This window comes from Durotheca rogersii, assembly GCF_024521655.1.
Source record: "Durotheca rogersii strain YMJ 92031201 chromosome Unknown GGS23scaffold_50, whole genome shotgun sequence".
Classification (NCBI taxonomy): domain Eukaryota; kingdom Fungi; phylum Ascomycota; class Sordariomycetes; order Xylariales; family Xylariaceae; genus Durotheca; species Durotheca rogersii.
This window is the reverse complement of record NW_026251281.1, coordinates 84934-102369: the sequence shown is the minus strand read 5'-3', so window position 1 is coordinate 102369 and position 17436 is coordinate 84934. Positions and strand designations below refer to the sequence as shown.

Below are 17436 nucleotides of genomic sequence, written 5' to 3'. Positions count from 1 at the left end.
GTCGACAGAGACGCCGGCGGTTGCAGATGTACTCTAGGTAGGTATCTTAGGTACCTAGGTGCCTCTATTTTCGGGGGCGTGCGTGTACCTACTCTCTTACCTCGCCCTGGGGGGTGAGGAGGGGGGAGGCAACCAGGGCAAGTTTTTCCATTTCCACCTGTCTCGATTACCTTACCTTTTACCTGCCATGGCTACAACTGGACAGACACCTAGAGACAGAGAGATACCCACCTAGGTAAGCAAGCCAAGTCGGAGGTACCCAGGTAGGTAAGGTAACGACTCGGTACCTACCTCCTAGAGGTATCTCTCCCTCCGCAACCGCGTAACGCAACTACCCTCCTTCCTTCCTCCTATACTCTCTCCTCCGGTTTTTCAGGCAGGTGGGTAGGAGGAGGTATGTACCCGAGGTGGATACCCAATGTACCGTCTACCTTCTGCGCCTGGCTCCTCTCGTCGACGGGCCTCGCACCCGTTCCCTGCGTTCCGTGTAGCGAGGTACGCAGACCAGAGGCCGGCGGTACGGGCAGTCGCAGCAGCAGACGCAGACTACCTCCTAGACAGACATCTCGCGCCTGCATCTTCCAGGTTCTCCGGGCTCCTGGGCGGTCGGGTCGGGTCGTAGTAGCCTCGCTTGACGCCCGCATGCCTCAGGCGACCGGGGCCGCTTCGATGGCAGAGGTTTCATCCATTTACCGTTCCATCGTACATCCACCATTTTTGATTTATCACCAAATCTCTGTCTCGCTCTTGTTTCCTTCTCCTTCTTCCACTCCTCTTCTTCTTTTTCTTCTTCTCCCTCCTCTTCCCTCTCTCTATTCTGTACGTTTGTGCCCATCTACGTCCGTATAGCCACCCTCGATATATAGTCTCGCCTGCTTGTTATCTCACCTCCCCCCCCCCCCCCTTTTTTTTTTCCCGTTCAGCTTATCTATCGCACTCAGCCGCTCCCGTGCCACACGCCGACTGTACCATCCAATTCCCCAGCTGATTTCTAATCGCCTTCAGCATAACCCATCGAGCTCACCTCCGCTCCCTCGCCGCATAGCCAATCTCGCGTCTCGCCGATCGTGATCTGACCCGTCTCCCGTGCCTCAAGTTACATATCACTCGGGCCTCCTCGCAACTTGCTTACATCCCCGGACCGTCGTCGAATTCCGGTTGGACTACGACTCCCTCGGCCGATTTCCGTGATTGGTCCCGAATCTCCGTCACGCTGCTACCGCACGAACCTCAACGTGGTTCACAATTGGGGCAGAGAGTTGCTTCGCCGTTCGTCGGGGGCACGGGCCGGAGTGTTCCGGTGCACAACGGGATACCTGCGCAACTGAGCCTATCTCTATCATCGTCTTATCCCTTTCGCCTATTCCGGGACATCGACGCTTTCTGTGTCGTCTCACGGCGCCCGGGTCTACAAACCGCGGCCGTCCTAGCCTGTCCCTAGACTCTGGTAGCGCCTCTATTATGGTGCGGAGTGCTCGATCGGCTTCTGGGGATCCCGTGTGTGTTCTTAATGCCAAACGGCGGCGGAGTTAGCCCAGCCGATCCGTTGATTCGCTCGTCCAACTCGGTCGCTTGCCCGCGAGTCTGCCTAGGCGTCCATATACCTGCTCTGCGTCGATTAGTTCGTTTCTATTCGTCTCCCATTGCCTCCCCTCCCCCCTTCCGCATTCGGGTGGTCTGTCCACGAACCTCACCTCCAACAATAACACATCTCTTGAGAATAGCGTTGCATCCACATAATTATAGCATTAACAGTGTATTGTTCCCTCTCTGTCCATAATATTATTCGTTGCGGCCTGTGCCGGCGCCTCGATGAGCATTGAGCTCGGTCGACATGGCTGACGAAGCGCCACCGGACGATACCGGCGGTCACGTTGATAAACCCAACTGTTTCGACGCTGCCCTTTCTCATTTTGCCTCGTCATTTGTCAAAAATGAACTGCAGCAGCTAACACGCAAGAGCGACGACACATTGGCACGCTGCCATGTTCCCAAGCTACGCCGTCTTCTGAGAGAAGTTGATAGGGAGCGCCAGGCTTTCGAGGAAAACAAGGAAAGGCTAATCCGAGATCTACGACAAAAACTAGAACTGCTTCAGGTCGATTCTGACACCATTGACGCTGCCGTCGCCGAGTTGAACCCCGTCGCTCCCAAGTACCTAGGTATTATTCCTAGCGCCTCGACGTTGACGATACGTCCCCCGACACCTGTCGTGTCGCCGGTCCGAGACAACTATTTCAGCACCGTCCTGGCTGCGGACCATTCGTCAAATACCCCTTTACCGGCTTTGCGGGACCCAGACCGGGGCCGTTCTCGGTCTACGAACGACCTCTGTTCGGGTTCGACGAATATCAACGTATCTCCTACCATAGGCCCTCGTATCGATGACCAGGCGCAGAACCAGGTCTTGTCCGAAAGCTCCTCCGTAGCTAGCCAGGCTCAGAAGCGGTCCGGTACAGAGACTAGAGACAGCGACGACCGTGGGCTAAAGCGGCGAAAGGCAGACGGTGCCAAGGTAAGGACTTCCCGTTCCTTCCACGGATCCCCTACACCTCCCACCAACACACTGTAATAGGGTACGCCTCCGCGGGCCAAGTCCGACATCTTCCGTAAAATCGCATTTCCAAACTTGGAGACCGGGGAGCGTATCTTCCGCCACTCTGAGCGCCCGGGGCTTTATTTCGTTATTCGATGTAACCGACCCAACTGCACCGTCGGATTCTTCACGGAACCGCCCCTAGTATACAATCGGGCGTTGAAGCACTTTCAGAACCACGGCGAGAAGGGACCAGACGGCGAGGAACTCACGAATGAGTATATTTTCGAAAATTTCGCATGCCAGAGTATGTGGGAAATGGCTCCTTAACTCACCCGCTACAATATGCAATCCACGGAACTAACCCGGATCTGTAGTTGAGGGTGCTAGTTTGGTGAGCAAGTACTGGATGAAAGAACATCTCGGACCATCGCCACACACGTGTAAGTCCCAGGATTCCTGTGGCGCTTCACCGACCCGTCTCTGACCGCGGTGTCGTAAATAGCTGCTAACTTGGGACAGTCTCTCCAGGAAAGTCGAGATCAAGGACGGCTCAGTCCGATGGCATCAACGCACGCAAACGACCAGATGCAGAAGATAAAACCTATATGCCATCTAGTAGAAGGCAGCCTCGCGACGTGCCTAACACGTCGGACGATGATGAATCGGAGACGGAGAAACCGCGTCGTACACCTCGGAGTGTAGCGCGTCCGGATTACGCAGAACTGGTTGCCGGCAAAGACCCTTGGAATTCGGATCATGATGGCGACGTGCGTCACACACCCTCTGCATGCATTCTGCCACGAGGTCTACCGCTAATATCGCCGCAGAAGGTCGACCCCCGTACCCCGAAAGGATCCAGGGCACACAATACCAATAGTAATACCAGCAAGCCTCGCGAGCCTTCTGCCAGCAGATCGCGGAGCACTTCGCAAGCGTCGACCCTCGGGCCATCCCCAACCAGATCGAAGGCGACGGAACCCAGTAAGTACGTTAGCTTCCACCCTCGTTGCGGGTAAACATTGTCTCACGTATCCGCAGGCCTTTCGGCTATACGTCGGAGCAGTGGCCGAGACGGGCTGCTCCGAGTTAGGGAGAGGACTCGCTGTGTATTGATAGACGGCCATGTGCTGAAGATATACTTTCGAGCGATAGATCCTATAATGGCGGTTGACTCGGCGTGTTCGGTGTAATAACCATTAGCGTGAGTGACTGGGAGAGGCTACAAAGCTGTGTGCCTTTTGGTGCTGCAGGCGGCGTACCAGTGCCCGCCTCGTCAAGGTATCTGAAGATACGTACCCTGGTACAGTCTCTTAGATACGCGGTTCAGCAACTTGCATATACGGAGGCTGCATATACCTAGTATACGGTTACCTAGCTGGAGGGCGAGCGAATACCCACGACGAGAGAAAGATATGTCTTGATGATTTAACGGTTGCATTTACCTGCATTTACCTGCATCCCCACACACATTGATAGTACCCATCACATAGCTTTAGACGGTTATACGGGCGGGTTATTTGGGCGTATGGGCCTATTAGCGAGCATCGATTAGATTTTATCATGAGTGCGCATTACTTCCACGAGAAATCAGCATCGGCAGGGTAGATCGCGACTGTACTAAGGAGGATGATGGAGCTGAGATGGCATCTGTGTCAGGCAGTGCGTGTCGGTATTATACCTATACGCCTGAACAAGTGACACGGCCGCATTTACCCAATCCCTGATCCCCTGTCCTTCTCCGGCCCCCCCTCGGTTTCTTTGTACCCACCCCTCGAAACGATTCCGTGAAATTTAAATGTGTCGACATGGTATCTCCTCCCAGCCCCCTCTCCCCTCTCCTCCCTCCCTGCTGGCCAGATCTCGGGGTCACGGATATCACTGACGTCGATGCAAATGGCGTCGATGCAAAGTAGAGTGCAGCAGCAGCGGTGACGACAACGCAAGAAGCAAATCCGAAAAAGGAAATTCGGACCTCGAGCGTCGACGGCAGTGAAGGTCCTCCTCCCCGTTCAACTTCGCCTCTCCGTATTTTGGCAACTAGCATCAGCGCCAGAACCACCCCACTTCCCATCCTCGAACAGAACTAGTAATTCCCGCGGGGGAAGTTTCGGCGCCGTCGTACGGCAATCTCGCTCGCCGTGATCCGGGCGGGCCCTCACCCCGCGATCGCCGTCGTCATCGCCAGTATCGTCCTTATCCGTCGCAGGCGATGTGATGAGGAAAAAGAAGTCGGTGAAACAGGTATCTGAGCGATGTAGGGGCATCAGCCGGGGCGCGCCCGCACGGAATCGGCTACTTCATCGTAGGCTACGTTGGTTCCATCTTATCGAGCGTTTCTTTATTTTTCCTAGTGTTCCCCCCCTCTCCCGCCGAGAAGGGTCGTCACAGCTTAGCGCGGCCGCCCTTGAGCGAGTCCCAGTCGGCGGGAGAGAAGGGCACGTAGGCCTCGCCGCCCTTAGCGTGGTCGGGGACCCAGAGGACGGGATCGGCACCCGTCTGCTCCGGGTCGACGCCCGCGCGCTTGAGCGGCATCTTGTCCTGCTTGTTGTTGTGGGTGGCGGAGCGGGCGCCGATGCGGCGCACGAACACGGGTACGGCGTACTTTGGGAGGTGCGTGCGTGCATGCCTATTCAGACCGTCAGTAGCGGAGAGGGAGAAGAGGGAAGGGGGGTCGACTCACTTCAGCAAGCCGTTGTAGTCAAAGTTCTTGACTGCCGGGTCGACGTAAATGGCGGCCATGCCGGCCTTACCGTCGTGGTTCGGCAGCGAGACGCCGTAGACGGTAGCCTCGCTCACGCCGGGGTAGCGGCCCAGGACCTCGGATACCTCGGCGGTCGAGACGTTCTCGCCCTTCCAGCGGAAGGTATCACCGAGGCGGTCGAGGAAGAACCACCGGCCGTCGTCGTCGCGGCGCAAGGCGTCGCCGGTGCGATAGTACAGGTCGCCCTTGCGGAAGATGTCGCGCACATACTTCTTGGAGGTGGCCTCTTCGTTGCGGTAGTAGCCCGGAAAGGGAGGCGTGATGGTCGGCGGCTGGGCGACGAGGATCTCGCCGCCGACGGAGTAGGGGACGCGCCGCGCGAAGCCGGTCTGCGGGTCACGCGCGATGTCGCCGGTGTCGACGTCGATCTCGACGGGGACGAAGACGTTCTGGAAGCGGCGGCGCTGCAGCAAGCCGTGGTGGCCGACGGCGTGGGCGCGGAAGTCACCGCGCGCCGGGTTGTCGAGCGGCATGATACCCTCAGTCGAGTTGAAGAACTCGTAGATGGTCCCGATGCCGAAGCGGTCGCGGAACGGCTTCCAGACGTCCGGGCGCAAGCCGTTACCGTAGATGGAGTGCACCTTGTGATCGCGATCGCGCGGCGAAGGCGGGGCAGCGAGCAGGTAGCGCAACGTCTCGCCGACATAGACGAACCAGGTGGCGCCGCTGTCGCGAACGTCATCCCAGAAGCCCGAGACGCTGAACCTGGGCGCCAGACACAAGGTTTGGCCGGTCAGCAGCTGCGTCATACCACTGATGCCGCCAGTGCCGTGGTACAACGGCATGCAGTCGTAGTAGCGCTGGTTGTCTCCCTGGACGTAAGAGAAGCCGCACGCACGGCTGACGCCGTAGTTGAAGCTGGCAGCGGCGGGGAGCGCGCAGGCCTTGGGCAGGCCAGTGGTGCCGCTCGTGTAGAAGAGGCCAAAGGGCGAGTCCGGGCGAACGCCGTCGCGGAGCTCATCCGGGGGGCGCTCGCTCACAGCGGTGTCTATCTCGGAGCGGGCATCGGCCAGGTTGACGATGCGCACGTCCTGGGCGGCGAGGTCCTCCCTGACGGCGTCGAGGCGCTCGAGCAGCTGGGGTGGGCCGTCGGCGAGAACGAGCTTGGCCTCGGAGATGGCGAGGCAGTGGAGCAGGGCCTGGCGGGTGAGGTTGTGATTGATGAGGGCGGGAGCGGCGCCGATGGCGAGTAGGCCGAGCCAAGCGAAGACGAAGTCGGGACTGTTAGCCATGAAGAAGGCGACGAAGTCACCGGGGCGAACGCCGTTGTCGAGGAACCAGCGGGAGAACTGGTTGGCGCGGCGGTAGGTGGCATCGTAGGTGTGGACACCGTGGTTCCGGGACCAGATGGCCTCCTTCTCGGGATGGGCCTGGGCTCGGGCCTCGAAGAAGTAGTAAGGCGATACGCGTTTATCTTGGACTACGGGAACGCGGGCAGGAGGGGGAGAGGGGAGAGGTTAGGCGGTTCTTCTTATTCAGGAGGCTTCGGGTGGACGGGCGGCAACGCCGACTCACCGGCCTTCTGGAGCAGCTTCGCGGCGGCAGCGCGGGAGCGGATGTCATGCCAGTCCTGGCGCAGATGGAATCTACCATCGAGATAGGTGAGGCCGGCAGCAGTGGCCGCTATCGACGCAGCTGCTGTGAAGCTCCCACCATGCCGTTAGCGGTCTATACTAGACGGGCGACGTAAGGAATCCTCTTCTTCTCTGTCCTTCGCGACCGCGCCTAACGGATGAGGTATACAGATAGGTAGGCAGCGGCCGGGTAGAAAGAGCATCGTGAGGGGGGAGCGGGAGGGAATGTGTAAGAGCTCACCGATCGCGGCCATGGTCAGGTGCGTAGCTTACAACCAGGTCCTGCTGGAGCAGGGGAGGCGAGAAGAAGGGATAGACAGTAGGGATAGGGCGAAGACGAAGCTCTCTCTCGCTCTCTCTCTACGTGTCTCTCTCTCTATATGGCGGTCCAAGAAGCACTCCCCAACAGTGACTATGGGCGTAGCGGCATCGCAGATCCAGAGAGACTGGCACGTCTTCACACTCAAGAAATACGTGTGTGAATATATATGCCTACGGCAAGTAGGCAGGACAAGGAGAAGCGGGAGAGAGGAGGGAGAGAGGGAGAGAGAGGCAGAAGAAGTAAGGGGAAGAGAAGAGAGGGAAAAAGAAAAAAAGAAAGAGAAAAAAAGAGAGAGAGGCAGAGAGACAAAGAGAGACGCTGGCAAGCGAGTGGACAGCCGAAGGGCGACCTCGGGTTTTGGCAGCGAGGTTACTTTGTTCCTCCGTGCCTGGGGGAGACGGCAGTTTGTGGGGGACAGGGGAGAGCGTCGCTTCCTCGCAATGGGTTTGCAACTATAGGCCGAGTGTGTAACTGTAACGAGCTAAGCTAGCAACTCCAGGGCAGGAGGTACCCACCCAGCCCAGGGGTCCACCCCACCAGGTACATGCCTTATCTAGGAAGGTAAGGTACCTAGGTGCGCGCTTTAGGTGGGCGGGTTACTTTGGTACCCAGGGTACTTTAGGTACTTAGATCCGACCGGTGAATAACCGGGGTAATTGCAAGTAGGGATGGCAGCGTTGGCGGAAGCTTGGCTTGGGGGGAGTGGGGGGGGGGGGGGAGGGAAGGGGGGAGGAAAGAAGAACCCAGGAGAGCGGAAGGGGGGGGGAAAGAGGAACCAAGGAGAGCGGAAGGTGGGAGGAAAGAAGAACCTAGGAGAGCGGAAGGTGGGAGGGGAGGAGGAGGAGGACGACGACGACGACGAAGGCGAGAGAACTGGGGAGGCAGACAGAGAGAGTGTGTGTGCATAGTGAAACAGCGAACAGGGACGACCCGAGTGCGGTGGCCCCCTCGTTAATTCTCCCGTCCCCTTGTCAACCATCCTCTCTCTCTATTACTCTCTCTCTCTACTCTACTCTACTCTGCTCTACTCCCAACAAGGTGACGCTCGCTCAGGGCCAACCACCAAGCCAGGCTCGCCTTGCCTAATGTGGCCAAACCCCTGCTGCTCGATGCCTGGGCATACATATTCCTTTAGCCGCTGGCGACGCCTGGCGTTGGCCCCGCACTCGTCCCGGGTGCGCCGTTCGGCAGGTCGTCGCGGATCTCGCCGTCGCGAAGGGGTCCTTGGCCGTCGGATTATCACGGTGGTAGGGAGGTATGCTAGGCACATAGCAACGTCGACGCAGAGACGCGGCGCACGCGTATCCTCTGGTTGCGAGTAATCTCCATATTCACTTCTAATAGCCTCCTCGACAAACGCTCTTCCTCTGTGCTGCCGCTGCCCGTCTACTTCTAGGTTCTTAGTTACCTACATGGGAGTTCTATAACGCGGCACCCCCTCCCGCTGGGATCGTCCTCCCTCAGTCGAGCAGAGCACGACGCACCCGTGTCACTTCTCCTCTTCCACTTCGGCCCCCTCCGGAGGCGTGAACGGGTTCTCCTGCGCTTTCCAGGCTTGCGTCACGTACCTGCGCCGGTTAGTAGCCATTCCGTAGCCCCACCTCTCAGGCCGGGTAGAGGCCGGGGAGAGCGCGTGAGCACTGACTTGGTATGGCTTCCCCTTGCTGCGAGCTCGCCCTGGCTGTTTCTGAACGTGATGGACGTGTACGCCAACGTCTTGCCAACTAGGAGCCGGTTAGCCGTGTACGGAAACGAGTAAGCCGCAGAGCGCGCCGGTTCACCGACGAGAGAGGGGCCGGGGGGGGGGACGGTTCGCGCTTACTCTTGTCACAGACGGCCGTAGCGGTAATCTTGTCGCCCACCTTGCCGCCGCTGCTCAGGTATGTCACTGAAACCAGTCGGTCAGCGCTGCCGGTCCGCCGGGTAGCCATTCGGCGGCGTAGTGGGCCGAAGATGCGAGCCGCTTACCGTTCAGGTCTGTCGACACGCCGGTGGCGTAGAGCCCCATCGAGGCGACCGCGAGCGAGCCCCCGAGGTCGACCATGCTAGCAATCGTGCCGCCGTGGAGGATCTTGAGCCGGTTCTGGACACGCAGGCAGACGGTGAGCACGGCGCGACCGCCCGCTATCTAGACGGCCCGGGCGAGAGGTCTCTTCGGGTGCGCCTTACCGTGTGGTCCTTCGTGATGTCCAGCTCAAACTGAACTTCGCCAGCGACGGCGTTGGTCACCCGAAGCTGGGACCCCCTCGTCAGTACCCGGCAGAAGGATAACGCCCGTGCCTGGCTGCGAGCGAAGCTTACGTGGGGTCCCAACAATCTGAGTGTCGATCATCAGAATACGTCCCCGACATGCCTCTTGAAGAGAAAAGGCATTTCCAGCCGGACCAAGGGGTATACATATATATATAGGCATATAGATATATAGGCACATAGGCATATATAGGATATATAGGATATAGCTCACCTCGGCTCCAAGCCAGACTCGGCCATGAACGATTTCAGGACCTTTTAAGCATGCCAAAGGACACTTAGCAATTACCTACCACCTCTTGTTATCGGTGCCGAGGACCTGTACTGACCGACCTGACGAACCGAAGCGGAGGCAGTTTTCGTGGCATCGTGTGAAGGTTGAGACGGCCCGGAATATGAAAAACGGAGCTGTGCAACGATCGACGAGTTAAAGGGGGGGGAGACAATATGGGACATCTACCTATATACCTCGTGTGCCTTAGGTAAGCTATCTCCATCCCCACCGAGGTGAGTTAGTAGAATTGGGGGTGCACCCTGCTGAGTAATCAATTCCCTACTTTTTCATATTGCCCTTCCTCCCGCCGGCCCGCCAAGCGACTTTTCCTCGAACCGCCCGTCAGCCTCTTCACTTTCTTCCTACACCAATCGCCAACACCTACACCGGACCGACCACACAAGGCCACCCCCCTCCTCTCTTCGCAGGCCATGGATTCATGCTAGCGCAGCTATGGCTGTAGTCCTCAAACTCCTCGAGCCTCTAACCACCCCGACAGCCAGCGCCGACGGGTACACACGACTTCACATCACCCCTCTAGACGAGTCCCTGCTCTCCATCGTCGTCCCCTCTTCCATCCTCCCCCGCGCGCGCAACATCTCGTATCACACCCTCGAGACTTTTCCCGAGAAGCGGTTCGGCTTCGTCGAGCTGCCTACCGCCGACGCCGATAAGATCAAGAAGAAGCTCAACGGAACGGTGCTGAGGGGAACCAAGATGCGCATCGAGAAAGCTCGGCCCGAATCCATCCCCGAACCTACGGCCGGAGCCGACCAGGGTGCGGCCGACGCTAGCAAGGCCAAGAAGGAGAAGAAGACGAAGTCCAAGAAGCGGAAGCGCGACATCGATGTCACCCCCGGAGTCGAGCTGGAAGGCCGCAAGATCAAGCGCGGGTGGACGACGTCGGAGCGCGAGATGATTGAGGAGAAGCGGAAAAAGGCTAAGAAGGACAAGAAATCTAAGGAGACCAAGGAGGAGAGGAAGAAGGAGAAGAAGATGAAGAAGAGGGAGATCAAATCAAAGTACACCGACGGGCCCGAGTGCCTCTTCAAGACCAAACTCCCAGGCCCAGGCCCGTCGCCAGCGAAAGACGACGAAGAAGCCACCGAGCACAAGAAGAAAAGGCGAAAGAGCGGGCGCGAGGTGGTCGTGCACGAATTTGAGAAGACGGTGAAGCATCCATCGTTCCTGAAGGCTAATGCCACGACGGGCAGTTCGGAAGCGGTGACTTTCGAAGACGGCGTAGGCTGGGTTGATCGGGATGGAAAGGTGGTTGAGCCGGTAGTAAGGAAGAGACGAGATGCCCAAGCTTCCCGACAACAAAATATGACTGCGGCTTCCGATGCGACCGCGCCGGAAAAGGAAGGCGATGGCGAGGCGGATGAGGATGACGACGACACAAGCAGTAGTGGTTCTTCGTCTGACGACTCGGAAGACGATGATGGTTCCGATCGACCAGAGCCGACGACTCAACACAACAAAGCCGCCGCGGAAACGGCCGAGGTGATGGCACCGCCCAAGCTGAAGCTGAAGGTGGAGACATCTGCTCTGAGCAGCCCCACGTCAGCCTTGAAGCCCGAGTCGGCAAGACCTAAATCTTCAAGCTCGGTTACGAGCCTCACTATCAAGATTCCTCCCGCGACGCCAGCCTCGGCTAAGGTGCACCCTCTCGAGGCGCTCTATAAGCGGCCTCCGGGCGGCGCGGCCACGCCTGGCCAAGCCGCCGCCGAGCCCTTCAGCTTCTTCGGGGGCGACGACGACGACGACGACGACATGGAAGACGAGGACGACGTGGTGGCGCCCCTGCACCAGCCGCCCATGACGCCCTTCACGAAGCAGGACTTCGACTTCAGGAACGTGCGCAGCGCGGCGCCGACGCCGGACACGGCGCACCCGAGCCGGACGTTCAACCTCTGGCCCCGGAACGGCTTGGCCGACGACGACGACGACGACGACGAAGCCGATGCGGACGGCGAGGAACCGCACGACGGGAAGGAGGAGCAGCGGGGGGACGCCGCCGGCACGGCGAACGGGCCGACCGGCGCAGGCGCCGACGCCAGCCAGGCGCCGCTCAGCGACTTCCAGAAGCAGTTCTGGGAGCGCCGCGGCGACCTGAACCGCGCGTGGCGCCGGCGGCGCAAGGCCGCCGCCAAGGAGAAGCGGTACCGCGAGAACCGGGCCCGGGCGGGGCGGGCTACCTAGCGCCGCATTGTCCCCTCCCCCCCCCCGCCCTCCTCCCCCGGGCAGCTGCTTCCCGCTGGCCGGGAGAGATAAGATACGTCTCGTCGCCAGGTCGGCTCGGGTTAGGTCTGTTGTCCCGGAACTATTACGAATCGGTGTCGGGCGAGAACAACTGCGGATAGGTGTTGGAGTTAAGGACGCATTCTGGCTAAGGACGCATTCTGGCCGTCGCGTGTACAGTATCGAGCAGCAAGCAAGGCGAGTGAGTGAGTGGTAAGGCAGAGGCAGGGGTAATACACGTCACCGTTGGGGTACCTACTACGCTCCTTGACTCGTCTCTTGGCTGGTAGAGGGAGGAGAGGGGGCTCTTTGCTTACTATATATGTATGTATATACCGTCAATGATGTTGGATGGCTCAGGTTACGCAAGTCTAGCATCGGGGGGTATGCTCTTTGTTTACGGCTGCTTTTATATATTAGTTCACGGCACTCGTAAGACTCGGTCTTTGTCATTGTGTGAATTACGGGGCCCGAAGTCCAGGCCAGCTATGCGACAGAAGTACATGGTGTATCATCCTCTCTCTCTCGGCGGTCAAGACCAGACAAAAGACAGACTGCGACTCGGGGCCAGTTTACAGTCTTGTGCGCGCCACGCACACATGCCACCCTCCATTGCCATCGTCATTTGCCCCGACCACCGATACAAACTTCACTGTCTGTCCTGGCGTCCCTGCCCAAAGCCCCGGCGGGCCCTAGCGTCAGGTCAACAACCAGCTACCACCCTACACTCTCCCTCCCTCCCTTGTTTACAATGTTTACAAGTGATCACATACAACAGTTGTGGGCCCGGCCGGCAAGAAGCGGACAAGTACCCTACAAGCAAATCTTCGGCGAGTCCTGCAATACTACCTATCTGGCGGTGGTGGTAGTGCCCTTGTCGCCATGAGCGATGATCCAAACCCGGATCCAGAGTATCTGCTTGCCCTTCCGTCCTTTCTTTCGTTTAACAAAAAAACAAACATGCACTCTTCTCCTAGACACCCCGTCCAGCTGAGTTGCCGTCATGGATGGCTAGCGACATGTACTTCGCGGCCTTCCTGCAACATGCCCTGGCCAGGTTGGGGGGAGTGGCCTAATAGCGACGGCGTCGTGGCATCGACGAGGGCGGCGAGCTGCTGAGCTCGTCGCTGCGCTCGAGAATCGGCGACATGCGGTACGGGAGGTCATACTCGTCCGAGTCGGCCGCGCGCTGCTCCTGGTAAGCGCGCTCGTCCTCCTCATCGTAATCGCCTTCACCCTCCACCTCGTTGTTGTTCTCAGCCATCCAGGACTGCTGTGTGGGTGTTTCAGGCTCCAGGCTGCCGGTTTGGCCTTGGCCATACTCGTCGTGATCATTATCGTCATTGTGGTTGTCACCGCCACGGTCGTCATCCTCGTCGAACTCGGAGACGAAGTCCCACCTCTGAGCGACGGGAATGACACAAGGCGGGAGGTCTATTTCCGAGTCCATGCCAGAGTGCTCGGCTTCACCAGAGCTGAAATCAGATTCATCTGTAGCATCAGCAGCAGAAGTGCCAGCGCCATAACCAATGGTAGGCGATTCTGGGTATTCGGAGTACTGGGGTGGCGGCGATCGCGAGAGCATTGCTGAGTTTCGGAAGTAAGAACCTCGTCGCTCGACCATGGAGCGCGTGACATAACCGTTCGCGAAACTAACAACTGTTGACACGCTATTGGAGGAATCACGGTGCACACGTACTCCATCAACATCTCCTCCCGTGCCAGTTCCATGGTGCTCTCGGGTGTTGGCAGGTCTAATAGCCGCTGGGCCGGAGCCATATGGCTCTGCTTCGGCGTTGACAATGGTCTCGCTGTACTGGTATTCTGTGGCGGAGGTATCGCCACTATTACCGCGGCTGAGAGTCGGAGCGGTCAGCCCGCTGGCGGTTCTGTTTGGGACGAGAGTCCTTTCCAAGATTCCGCTACCTGGACCTGCTCGCTGATGTCGCTCATGATCCGGCGGCTCCGCACCGTAGCGGCGCTGTTCTCGCTGCTCGGACCCATACAAGGAGCTGCCTCGGGCAATACCGACCGTGGTAGAGCGCGGTTGGTTAGAGTGACCCAGGCGGGCCTGTGAGGTTGTAAGTAGAGAAGTTGGTGGAACATTATCCACCTCATTATGTAGGTTGTCCGCCAACGTATTCACATACGGGCTGGGATACTGCATCTCGCCTGTAGCGTGCTGTGGCAGGTCCGGTTGTTCTCTCGAGGCAACATTGCCACCGGAAACGAGTTCGGGTTCCGAGACCCGCCGGTGGCGATGGCGCTGTCCCGGCTCCGGTGTATGGGGGGATCGTAAATAAGCTGGGAGCTCCCGAAGTTCGTATGAATTCCCTTGGTCGTCATGGTCTCTTGCAGTGCCCCTCAGTCGTTGACGAGGGCCCCATTCGGCGATTCGGTCAGAGCGCTGGCTATTGTAGAGTAGTGCACACAGTAGTACGACAGCGCTAACTCCGAGCCAGATGCGGACAGCAGTCGAGGCATTGCCTGGGTATCTATCGCCCTCGGTGCAAAGCACAATGACGGCTACAATAACATTGACGGTGCTTGTACCGGCAATAAGGTAGACGATGCGCGTCACAGTGCTTACCTCGAACGAGAACTTGACAGTCAGCCAGTCATAAGCATCTTGGACAGACGCGGTTAGGGACTCCCGAATGGATACCAATCGAAGGCAAAAGTTGCAGCGGAAATGACAACAGAAATGGTCATTTGGAGGTTTGGGTCGACTGGTCAGGGGTAACAGGGAGAGATCCGCTTCGGCGGAGTACACTGACACAGGGTTGGGAGATGTGAAATGCACACGATGGCCGGAAGACAGTTGGGAACCGTCTGGATAGCTGATGCTGGCACCAGTGGCGAGAGACATTGTAGCGGAAGGCATCGTTATTCTCTCTCTCAAGTGGTCCGACCGTTGAGCCTGAGCCCAGGACAATTTAGAAGCCATTTGGTTGTTATGGTTAGAGCTCATGAAGGGGACCATATTGTGCGAAGGATTGGCTTTATGAGCATGGTTAGCAGAGATTTGTGGTAGGTAGATGACGAACAAGGAGATGACAGGAAACGTCGTATGAAAGGGGGTGGCAGCACATCTATTATGGTCATGGGTAGCGGTGGTATACATACCTGCAGTGACAGGAAGTGGGAGGCCACCACGAAACTGTCTATTCATCCTATACTCCTCAACACGCCGTTTGACGGGGCTCCGGATTGAATTCCAGATCCTAGATATGGCAGGCCTCTTGTTTTGATTGGTACCACCGGTCTCCTCATCTCTAACACTGTCGAAGCTATCGCGGATCCAGTTTGACGGATGTTGAGATAGAACTCGGGGGATGCTGGAATCTGATCCGGCACTGTTGAATGAAATTTCCTGGAATGTTGTTGCATGGCTTCCTAGGCTTCGCACCGGGGTGGACGGAGAAATGACATTGCTTGATGCTCCAACCGTGTTGTGTTGTTCATTGGGGGACGTGTCTCTTCCGGCGAGAGTACGAGCCGGTAGACTGGGGAGCGGGATCATGTCGCTCTGACCAAGGAGGTAATTGTTGCTTTGGTCTGACATGGTGAAAGACAGAGCCAGGATTCTTAAGGGGACGTGAGTATGTGAAGTCCCGGAAAGAAGGCAGGGCACGGGAAGCGAGATAGAGTTGCCAATGGTCTGTAAAGACAACTCTGGCACGGCCAAGCCTTGCGCAGTTCAGACTAAAGGATAATAAGGGTTTGGTAAGTAAAAAGGGAAATAAGAGCGCAAGAGTCCCAGGACACTAAATATATAGGTACCTGGAATAGAGATAACCAACCGTAGAGTGAAGGTTGGCTCACCTAGATGTGGCGAGGGTGTATTCAGAACAGTGAAGGTGTCACGTAACCTAGAGGGCTATTAACTAGTTGCGAGTGAATATTTAGAAATAGGCAACTTGCCTCATGTGGATTGCCCGAACGGATGAAGCCTCAGGCCTGGCAAATATCACGGATGGCCGGATGGGACATGCGCTGTATGTGGTTTCTGGCGGAAACTGGCGTAGCTGGACTGGCATATGTTAGCCGAGACCATGGGCAATTTGGGGCATTAGACGTACTGCGTTCGGACTGAGGTAGGAGAAAAGAGACAGCACGTACCGCCTAGATGAGAAGGAGATGAGACTGAGGGCGTGTGGGTGTGGATGTGGGTGTAAATGTGGTGAAAGTAGAATCAAGCAGATAGCTCTGCTCAAGGCTGGAAACTGGGGGATTGGCCCTTGGGAGGCAGCTGGGGGTACCACGCGCCGGCACAGATGAGGGTGAGAGAGCAGAGGGGAGAACGGCGATAGTTATGAGAGAGGTAGGAGAGGACGCAGGCCGGGGAGACCAGAAGAATCCCAGTTGAGGCGGAGGAGTAGGTTGCTGACGATGCCGAGGGGAGGGGAGGGAACTGAATCAGCAACAGGAAGGTATCTGAGGCAGAGATAAATAAGGGGTGCGGCAGCGGCGGTGGTACATATTGTTGAATAGCAGTGTAGGTATATAGACGTTCCCCAGTCGGACCTGATGTGAATAATCGGTCCTCAGTATATGCTCGAAGTTGGTGTACTTGAGATGGGCAGGGGCAGTACCTGATATGGCCCGGTGACAGGCACGACGGTTCTGGTACCGTAGATACCTCTCTTGTGAATAGGTACCTAAGCCAAGATGCCTATACTCATGAATATACTTATGAATATGCTGATGGCATGTTGATGGCATACTGCTGTTATATTGCTGTCGTACAGGCAACTGTGTGCTCTTCCAGTGTGAGAGGGGTGAGCCAGGTGCGATGAATACATGGGAAGTATTTCGGTATATTATGCTGGGTTCACGTACCGGTCCTATGGTTATATTCACGGTGTTGGTTTTGCTGGATCAGGAGTTATCAGAAATCACCTACCTACCGTGATTCACCTAGGAGATGAGAGGCACAGGGTTACAAGGGGGCGTGATTCTTGTCCACTGCTATTCACAGCACACGAGCTCCTTTTCCTCCCTCTGTCTCTCCGCCTCTTTCTGCCCTAGGAGAAATGCCACGACTAAAACGACATCGCCAGCGGCATGATACATCGCTCACCTTTTTGTTTTACTCATTCCTGTACATTTATTTATTTGGGGATATACTCAAGCCCTACGGCGGAGGGGAACTCAAGAGAGACCCTAACTACGCAGCATACCATGACCATGACTGTTAGCCCCTATTCTTACTACTACGTACACAACTAGCAACACTAGACATCCATATACGATTCCACCGTAAACAGCTGCATTTATTTAGATCTTAATAACTATCGCCCGTAGTAAGCAGATCGCCCTTGGCCCTACGGGCACCACGGCGACGCGGGCCCGGTCGACGGCTTCGGAACGGGCTGGGGTGACGTCGGCTTTGTACAGGGTGGTGGAGCCCCGCCACTCTCTTCCCGGACACCCACCTCTCCCCAGGCCGGATAGGAGTGTCGTGACAAGTCC

The 17436-nt window shown here is 57.4% G+C and overlaps 6 protein-coding genes across 6 annotated transcripts; 3 read left to right on the top strand and 3 right to left on the bottom strand.

Moving 5' to 3' along the window:
• The first annotated feature begins 257 nt into the window (after positions 1 to 257).
• On the top strand, positions 258 to 1638 carry GGS23DRAFT_438522 (uncharacterized protein). Its single transcript, XM_051513920.1, has 2 exons — positions 258 to 819; positions 1097 to 1638. The coding sequence occupies exons 1-2, from the start codon at positions 397 to 399 to the stop codon at positions 1439 to 1441; spliced, it is 768 nt and encodes a 255-aa protein (XP_051367350.1). The 5' UTR covers positions 258 to 396; the 3' UTR covers positions 1442 to 1638.
• Positions 1454 to 3414, top strand: GGS23DRAFT_438597 (uncharacterized protein). The gene is made up of 4 exons (XM_051513922.1): positions 1454 to 2515; positions 2576 to 2843; positions 2914 to 2979; positions 3068 to 3414. Coding segments are annotated over exons 1-4 (1017 nt in total). The 5' UTR covers positions 1454 to 1834; the 3' UTR covers positions 3070 to 3414.
• Positions 3415 to 4765: 1351 nt separating this feature from the next.
• On the bottom strand, positions 4766 to 7245 carry GGS23DRAFT_438531 (acetyl-CoA synthetase-like protein). Its single transcript, XM_051513921.1, has 4 exons — positions 7116 to 7245; positions 6816 to 6938; positions 5220 to 6720; positions 4766 to 5165 (listed from the first exon to the last, which is right to left on the bottom strand). The coding sequence occupies exons 1-4, from the start codon at positions 7126 to 7128 to the stop codon at positions 4922 to 4924; spliced, it is 1881 nt and encodes a 626-aa protein (XP_051367348.1). The 5' UTR covers positions 7129 to 7245; the 3' UTR covers positions 4766 to 4921.
• A 720-nt stretch (positions 7246 to 7965) lies between these two features.
• On the bottom strand, positions 7966 to 9915 carry GGS23DRAFT_589316 (Thioesterase/thiol ester dehydrase-isomerase). Its single transcript, XM_051517609.1, has 8 exons — positions 9776 to 9915; positions 9661 to 9701; positions 9498 to 9513; positions 9366 to 9431; positions 9165 to 9279; positions 9019 to 9084; positions 8842 to 8920; positions 7966 to 8764 (listed from the first exon to the last, which is right to left on the bottom strand). The coding sequence occupies exons 1-8, from the start codon at positions 9812 to 9814 to the stop codon at positions 8686 to 8688; spliced, it is 501 nt and encodes a 166-aa protein (XP_051367347.1). The 5' UTR covers positions 9815 to 9915; the 3' UTR covers positions 7966 to 8685.
• A 21-nt stretch (positions 9916 to 9936) lies between these two features.
• On the top strand, positions 9937 to 12105 carry GGS23DRAFT_438309 (uncharacterized protein). The gene has a single exon (XM_051513919.1). The coding sequence runs from the start codon at positions 10174 to 10176 to the stop codon at positions 11920 to 11922; it is 1749 nt and encodes a 582-aa protein (XP_051367346.1). The 5' UTR covers positions 9937 to 10173; the 3' UTR covers positions 11923 to 12105.
• Positions 12106 to 13033: 928 nt separating this feature from the next.
• On the bottom strand, positions 13034 to 15526 carry GGS23DRAFT_601259 (uncharacterized protein; the record flags this gene model as incomplete). The annotated part of the gene is made up of 2 exons (XM_051519179.1): positions 13034 to 14961; positions 15088 to 15526. The coding sequence occupies 2 exons, from the start codon at positions 15524 to 15526 to the stop codon at positions 13034 to 13036; spliced, it is 2367 nt and encodes a 788-aa protein (XP_051367345.1).
• Between the last annotated feature and the right edge of the window lie 1910 nt (positions 15527 to 17436).

Coding starts and splice junctions, on each gene's coding strand:
- GGS23DRAFT_438531 (XM_051513921.1), bottom strand. Junction 6,721..6,815: donor GAAGCTGCTCCAGAAGGCCG/GTGAGTCGGCGT, acceptor GCGTTCCCGTAG/TCCAAGATAAACGCGTATCG. Junction 5,166..5,219: donor GACTACAACGGCTTGCTGAA/GTGAGTCGACCC, acceptor CGGTCTGAATAG/GCATGCACGCACGCACCTCC.
- GGS23DRAFT_589316 (XM_051517609.1), bottom strand. CDS start 9,814: ATGCCACGAAAACTGCCTCCGCTTCGGTTCGTCAGGTCG. Junction 9,280..9,365: donor ACATCACGAAGGACCACACG/GTAAGGCGCACC, acceptor CTGCGTGTCCAG/AACCGGCTCAAGATCCTCCA. Junction 9,085..9,164: donor CGTGTCGACAGACCTGAACG/GTAAGCGGCTCG, acceptor GACTGGTTTCAG/TGACATACCTGAGCAGCGGC.
- GGS23DRAFT_438597 (XM_051513922.1), top strand. CDS start 1,835: ATGGCTGACGAAGCGCCACCGGACGATACCGGCGGTCACGTTGATAAA. Junction 2,516..2,575: donor GAAAGGCAGACGGTGCCAAG/GTAAGGACTTCC, acceptor ACACTGTAATAG/GGTACGCCTCCGCGGGCCAA. Junction 2,844..2,913: donor CGAAAATTTCGCATGCCAGA/GTATGTGGGAAA, acceptor CCGGATCTGTAG/TTGAGGGTGCTAGTTTGGTG.
- GGS23DRAFT_438522 (XM_051513920.1), top strand. CDS start 397: ATGTACCCGAGGTGGATACCCAATGTACCGTCTACCTTCTGCGCCTGG. Junction 820..1,096: donor CTCTTCCCTCTCTCTATTCT/GTACGTTTGTGC, acceptor CCGTGCCTCAAG/TTACATATCACTCGGGCCTC.
- GGS23DRAFT_438309 (XM_051513919.1), top strand. CDS start 10,174: ATGGCTGTAGTCCTCAAACTCCTCGAGCCTCTAACCACCCCGACAGCC.